A 7438-nucleotide genomic window follows, 5' to 3' on the forward strand; every position below is an offset into this window, starting at 1 on the left:
GGAAATGAGCAGAGGGAGGCTGAGGTTCGTGTCTCTGCCTGGGCTGGAGCAGTGCTTTCTGGCTGGCTGTTGATAGGAAGAGCGTGTGGTACTTAAGATGCTCCTTGTCTTTGATTAGAATCTCATCTTCCTTTTTTCAGGTCCCATAAATTAGCCCTTTAGCTTATCGTGCTCTCAGATCCAACAGATAGCAGCGTTTTCTTGGCATCTGGTTGCTCACAGCTAACATCACCTTTTCAGCACAAAGGGCTGGGAGCTCAGCCCTATTCACCTCCAGCCTTTCACTGAGGAGAAACCCCTCCTCATGAATACACACTGGTACCCTTTGCTATCTCACCTACCTTTTTCCAGTGTGGTTTTTTTTTGTTTGTTTGTTTTTTGTTCGTTTTTGTTTTTTTGTTAATTTTGTTTGTCCTTCTATATTTAAAAGCAAACTAGATTGTGCCTGGAAGTTGCCTTGTAGGAAGGATGCTTTCTGCAGCATGGGGCAATACATGCTCATCCTGTTCTGCCCTGTATCTTGCTGGGCTTTCCTAGGGACTGCACACTGCTTTCACGGCCTGCTCCCCTTGTGACAATATGGCTGAGACTTGTCACAAAGGATCCTAATTAATGACAGATAGCAAGTTGTTTTCTGTGATAGAAAATCATCTCCAATAGGATCAGTTCTGCGACCACCGGCTCCAATTTGCAGACAGCCCTGCAGCCAGATCTGATTTTGTTAATGAATCTAGAAACCCCAGCATGGAAAAAGACTGACCGAGTTGTTCCAAGGCCAGTGTAGAGCCCTGCATGCTGCAACCACCATCCAATAGCAGTATTGCAGCGTGAGGAACACAGAACAAGGCTCTGCCACCAGCCTGAGGAGAAGGGAGGAACAGTGAGGGGGAAGATGTCTTTTAAGCAGAAATTGGAGTCATATTAGCATAGGGAATTGAGAAAATTGCTAGGGGAGCAAATAGATCCAGGGCTGTTTTTTTTTTGTTTTTTTTTGTAAAAGCATTCTCTTTTTTCAGGTTTTCCCAGTGCTCCTTTCTTTCAGGCTTGAAGAATCAGTGTTCTTTCGAAAGCGTTGATTAACTGATACTTTATTTTTTCTGGCCTTTCCCTCAACGCTACCCTGGGAAATAAAAAGCACCAAATTGCTAACGCATTCTCAGACAAAATGTAGGGGAGCTAGAATACAGAAAGGCAAAAGGCTTTCAACACTGCTCCCCTGTACATGGCTCCCCTGGCAACCCACAGCCCTGCTTCCACTCCTGTTCATTCACATAACCTACAGTCCCACGGGGTTGTGAGGGTGACAGCGGGACGGCAGAATGTCACAGCTTGTCCTCCGGCTGAGGACCAGAAAGCAGACAGCTTTGTGTGTGTTCTGCTTTGCAAGTTATTTTCCACATGTTCGGCTCTAAATGTTTGCAAGAGGCCCTTAGGCAGTTCTCCCAGCCCTGAGATGTTGCCATCTGGGACTGTCAGCTCTGGAAGTGCTAAGAAACCATGTGAACTCGCTGCTAAAGCAAAGGCATACAGAATGTCTTGTGCACCTATGTTTCCTCAGCTACCTACCAGCAGCCCAGGGTTGCCTTAATTCCCTTACTTACAGGATGCGCAGCTCAACATCAGGAGGAGCAAGTGTGGTATGTGTGTTTCTGTTGCCAGATTATCTTGAAAATTCAAAGAAATTCCTTAATTATTTGAGTGAGGTGAGTGCAAGATAATTCTGCAAGTATGGAAGCTCCCAGCACATGGGATTTCTGCCGTCAGCCTCCAGTGGGGAGCCCATGACATGCCCTGGGTGCCATTGCTTGCCACAGCTTCTAGAGTTGTACCAACACAAGTTAAGATATCTGACCTCAGAGCAGAGAACTCTTGGGAGATGAGTTAAATAGTATGTGGCTCAGTGGGTGTCGTGTGTGTTATCCCCTCCAGCATGAGATGCTGTCAAATTGAATTGGCGACAGGATGACCACCAAGGTTCCTGACAGCAGCGGGCTCTCTGCAGAGCTGCCCTGCTCTTGGTGAACTTTGCAATATTGCTGTCAGAGGCTGCCCCACACCATTGTCTGTGATAGCAAAAAGTGGAGTTGATGATTCAGGAGGCCTCTTGCAGTTCTAAACCTCTGTGCAATGTGTGCAAATAATCTTTTACATGGTTTCAAATAATTCCATCACACATTGAGTTTATAGGCACAAGTTACATTCTTGAGTCTTGGTTGTTTTTAAGTAAACTATTATAATTGTTCTATTTCTGTGCAAAACATAAAATATCCTTGGTTTTCAACCACAACTATTTTAAGGATGTGAATCTACTGCTTTCTAGCAGTCCCTGATTTTTGGCACTCCTGATCTGCTGAAGGTCCTTTCTCAGCTGAGCACTCTGAGTTACATCCAGCTTTGAGAAATCTAAGCAGATCAAAATGAAGGGGCATTTTCTTTTGGAAAACTGAAACTGAAATGTGGTTACTATACATAGAGATAATGCTAGGAAGACTACAAACACATACACAAAGAAAACAGAAAACAGCCACCCTTCTGCTTAGGTAACGTCATGTGCTTTTGGTTACTAGTGCTTAATCTGTGCTGAACAATACAAAGAAATGGCATCACTAAAAGGAATTTGGATCAGAGAGATGTAACATAAATGCCTAGATACAGACACCAGTTTGCCATGCTCCCTGTTTCAACCAGCTTTGGTTTAAAACATATGATGATGGTATATGAATTCCTCAGATTTTTTTTAATTTATCTGAAACCTAAATAGAAATCAGTCCAGTAAGATGTGCAGGGAAAGATGAAAAGTAGAGTGGGCTAAGTGGATCTAACGTTAGTAGCAAGTAATGATAGGCAGTAAGATCTTATTCAGTTATGAGGATAATACCCTTGAGCGTGTTAACAGTGAATTATAGCCATTATGTAGGCACCAGTGACAATATTTTAGTGCTATTCAGATTATCTGGTTTCTTTGCTTTTCATTCTACCTTTTTCTTCCTAAAAGCTGGTCGTCTGGTGGTCATGAAAAAAGATGTAGTGGGAAGATCCTGTTCTCTTGAATGCATGAGTATTTATTGAGTTTGACCAACAGTGAAAAGAGAATAACCCTTCCTCTTTCCTTGAAGAAGAACTTTGCAGTAGTTAAGCTGTTTTCTTTCATCACATAGTCCAATGACTGGTGGCAATAATGCCTCCAAAAGGCCTCTTTAAACAAACAGTGCTTCCCATTTTGTTGTTCTAGTGAACTTCCCAAGAATGGAGGATGACTTCCCAATCCCTGAGCAAGACTTTGAAGACAGCGATGATACTGGTTGGTAACAAGATGCTACATGGACAGTTGTTTATTTAGGGGAGCTTGTCTTTCAGTAGCTGCTGCTTAGAAATGCTCACAAACCTCAGCTTTAATGAGGCTTAGAAGCTAGAACATGCTTGAGAACATATACTGAAGTAGTGGCTTAGTGTCTAGACAAATACATTAGTTTTCTTTTGTTTTCCTTTTTTCAAGTAGGTAACCTTGCAAAGTCAATATATTGTATTTGTGTTAGGACAAGTGGAACTGATCTTTCAAGCATTAATTGCTGCTTGTGTGGCATTTTGACTTGTAAATGGAGAAAATTAAGTCTGGGATCTGTGACAGGCTGTTGCCATAGTTCTGAATTCAGTGGCGCTTGAAGGGCCAGAGTTTCAGTGGGTGTAAAATGCTAGCATGCCGTTAACATAGCCAGAGATGTAGAAGGGAACTGGGGCACTCACCTTTCTTGGCAATTAGGTGCTTCACAGTAGTTCTAGACCTAGGTTAGAGAAACCTGCTTGAGATATACTCATAGAGAGGTCTTGTGAGGCCATAACGACTCCAAGTGAGAAATGCTTTGGGGCAGAAAAAAAAAGAAGTGATCCCTGGATAATAAGTGCCCATTCCACTGCAGATTACTTTGGATCGGATAAGAACGACACCCTGTTCTCTACTAACTCTCCAGGAAACTCGAAGCTGGACAAAGAAAAAAGCTGGCTCTACACTCTGGATCCCATCCTGGTGACCATCATAGCGATGAGCTCCCTCGGCGTCCTCCTCGGAGCCATCTGTGCTGGTCTGCTGCTCTACTGCACGTGCTCGTACGCGGGGCTGTCCTCACGGAGTTCCACCACGCTGGAGAACTACAATTTTGAGTTGTACGACGGTATCAAGCACAAGGTCAAGATGAACCACCAGAAGTGCTGCTCGGAGGCCTGATGGGTGCCCTGTGGGACCACCCTTGGTGTTGTGCCCGGTGAGGTGGGCTGGTGGGGGGTTACTTTATTTGCTGTTTTCTATGGGAACTGAATGCCATAATGGGAACCGAGCAGCATGGGAGGAGTGAAGGGAGGTACTGCTCCCACTGCCAGCTCCTGCCGGAGGCTCCACCGGGACCGAGCAGGCAGCCCAGTGAACCAGACTGTGCTGGGCGAGGGGCATTAAAACCCTTGTTTGTTGGTTCGTCTTCATTTTCTGCTGATGTGACATGGCAAGGGAGGCTGGTTTACCTTTTGGATGTGAGAAACTAATTGTTGATCATTATTTTCTACTTCTTTCTCTCATGAGTTGCTGAGAAGGCTGAGTGGCTTCCTTCAGCCACCCTGTCTTTAGGATGATGCACGCACACGGAGACCCTATCCATTTTAGGCTCATTATTTTGGCTGTAGGGATTTGTGCACTTCATACAAAACCCAGGAAGCTGCGGTTTCCAGTCTTGCATGTGGAAGCCTGTGTTACCTTTTGCTTTCGTTGTTCTGGCAGGGGGGAGAGGCAGGATGCTGCCTTGGTGTCGAAGGTAACAACAGTGCTTTCTAAGTCATTAAGAAATACAATAGAAAGGAACCCTATGTGTAGAAGCACCTCTTTGAGAGAAGCTGAAGAGCCTTAAAGTGATTTGTGAATAAGAGCCATTTATTAAATCCAAATCTTGGATTGAAACAGCTGAGGCCTTCATCAGGAAGGCCTTTCTTTGAATTTCCCACCCCTCTTGATACTGCCCTTTTTATTTCCACCCCCCCCCCTTCTTCTTTTTTTTAATGTCTTTTTTTTGCTGCAATGAGAAAATTGCAGCAAACAAAAGACAGTCTGCCAGTTCCCTGAACTTGGGCATTTGGAAGCCCCTTGGCTGGGGCTTGGATGCAAGGCATGGTGCTGAGAGCTCCCAGCCAAGCCCAGAAGGGAGGACAAAGTATTATGTAGGCCAGAGCTGTACCTGCTGCCCCGGGGAGCTTGGCTGCGTGCCCTCTGTTCCCCAGGGCTGTGGGGCAGGAGCAGGCACCGCCAGCACATAGGGACCAAATTGCTGCCATCTTCTCATCCCCTTCAGAGTAGAGCGGTGCGCTCCTGGTCAGTAGCAAAAACCTGAAGGTTTATTTCTGAGCTGTGTTTTGTCTTAGTTTAAACAAGTGCCTTAGAAGAAGTGTTTTTCCTCCATCTGATGATCAGTGCTGTATCGAATAAGTGAGGTCTTCATCCTTCCTCCACAAAACACTGTTCTGCAAGGCTTGCTGCCAGGAACAGCCTGGCTGAGGGAGCCCAGTCCTGCTTTCAACTGGTCTGGCCATGGGAGAGAAGTGCCAGGAAAACAAGCTAAGGGATCAAGAGAGTTCAAATGCTGGGCCCCAAACCAATGCCTTCAATTCCAGTTTAGTACAAAGAGATTGCCTGCACGTGCATAAGGAAGAAACTTTTCTGCATACTGGGTTTGTTTGTTCAGGAGTTCTCTGGAAATACCTGAAATGTCCAGGTTTTACATTTTGCCTAGTGTAATGTTTTGGGCTGGGAATGGATTTTCTTTCATTGCCACAGAGCACTGTAGGTGTGATGTGCTGTGAAGCTCAGCTTGCATAGCCCCTGCACACGTATCCTGCAGCAGGCCAGGTGTTCAGGGAGATGAGCAGCATCTGGAGTGGAAAGGAACATGGACAGTGCCACAGCTGCTTCTCACTGCGGTGGGAATAGGAACGTTTGTCTCATGTTTCATGAAAAGCTCTGTCAGACGACAAGTTCTTAAGGGAAAAAAAAGAAAGACTTACCCACTGCAAGAAGTATGCACGTGTTACTGGTGCAGCAGATGCTAGCAGCTGTATCAGCCAGACATCCACGTTCCATGCACGCACACACAGACACATGAGGCCCTTCATTTTTTTAATTCACGCTGTGTGCCCGAGAGGAGCAGCAGAAGCCTGTCTCACATTCTCCTCTTCAGTCACCTTATTTCTTCTGGCTTTCTTCACGTACAAATTCCACAAAGGTGTTGCTTTGCTATGCAGAAAGAACACGGGCAGTAGGTGGAAATGTACCAGACCATTTCAAAGCTGGACTGCTGCTGCTTGATGGTTTTGTCCCCTTTGAATCACAGGACAGGGGAAGGATGAATGGAAAAGGACCATACAGTAGAAAAGTCAACTTAGGCAAACAATAGGTGAAAATATATAATTAAAAAGATATCGTTATGGTGTCTAGTAGGCGTACAGAGAGAGTTCGTATATACATATATTCAGAAATAGTGTGTTTGCACACGCACGTGGATTCTCTGTATGTATTGTGTATGTGACTTATTCCGTGGGACTCGTGTTGCTGTGTCTCTTGACCTGGGGCAGGAGAGCACTGCTGTTCCTGGCACTGCCTTGGCCCCACTGGCCCTGGCAACCTGTGTTGGGACCACGTGTGCACTTGCAGGACAGGAGCAGGCTGATAATGCTGCAAAGCCGATACCTCACTTACCTCTGCTGGGTGCTTTACTGTTCTACTACAGAAAACTGTGTTTGATTGTAACTTCAACAGGGAAGAGGTCGTCAGTGCATTCAACTCATTGCATCCTCCTCTGCAAATATATTTGATTTGCTGATCGCAATTCCCTTTGTGAAATTCAGAAAAGGAAAAAAAAGAAATGAGTGTTAATGCCTTTGCTGAAATGGGCCGTGGCCTCCACCCCTTTCTGAAGGTGTGGATGTGTAGTGCCGAGTGATTTCATTTCATGGGAAGGTGCCAGGGCTGAGCATGAGAATTAAACCATTAAGAAACTGTATGCAGGAATGGAACTTCTACAAGGTTTGCAGTTCAAGGTATTTGACTGTTTACTGGCTGAGCCAGGACTTATGGACTTAAAGAGCTTTTACTGTGATTCTTCGGTGTAAAAAAAAAAAAAAAAAAGAAAGAAAAAAATCAAACTGTGTTTATATGATTTGTATAAAAACCTTTTAAAATTACTATTTAATAAACATTATGGTAGAGATTATGTTTCAGTGGTTTCTTTGTTTATGGAAGAACAACAAGAAAGCTGAACTGAGAGGTCTTTGGGCAGCCAGACAGCCATGGGACACTATGGCTCTAGGTGGCCTGTCACCTGCAGCAACATGGGGATGCCAGGGCTATCGCAGACTGTGCATGCTTGCATCCTTCCCCTCCAACACAGCCTCTCCTCCCCAGCAC

General features: G+C 45.1%; 1 protein-coding gene across 4 annotated transcripts in view; it reads left to right on the forward strand.

Annotated features, from left to right (window-relative positions):
* The window catches only part of NRP2 (neuropilin 2), a 79882-nt gene extending 72985 nt beyond the window's left edge, over nucleotides 1–6897 (forward strand). For 2 of the 4 annotated variants that reach the window (XM_065751065.1, XM_065751066.1), the window contains exons 16-17: nucleotides 3233–3301; nucleotides 3918–6897. In XM_065751065.1, the coding sequence (XP_065607137.1) occupies nucleotides 3233–3301; nucleotides 3918–4222 (374 nt within the window). In that variant the 3' untranslated portion in view covers nucleotides 4223–6897. The remainder of the gene's footprint in view (nucleotides 1–3232; nucleotides 3302–3917) is intronic. The other 2 variants (XM_065751067.1, XM_065751068.1) reach the window with 1 other exon arrangement.
* The last annotated feature ends 541 nt before the right edge of the window (nucleotides 6898–7438 follow it).

This window comes from Cyrtonyx montezumae, unplaced genomic scaffold (assembly GCF_038088225.1).
Source record: "Cyrtonyx montezumae isolate F1298 unplaced genomic scaffold, pur_monq_1.0 scaffold_7, whole genome shotgun sequence".
Lineage (NCBI taxonomy): Eukaryota > Metazoa > Chordata > Aves > Galliformes > Odontophoridae > Cyrtonyx > Cyrtonyx montezumae.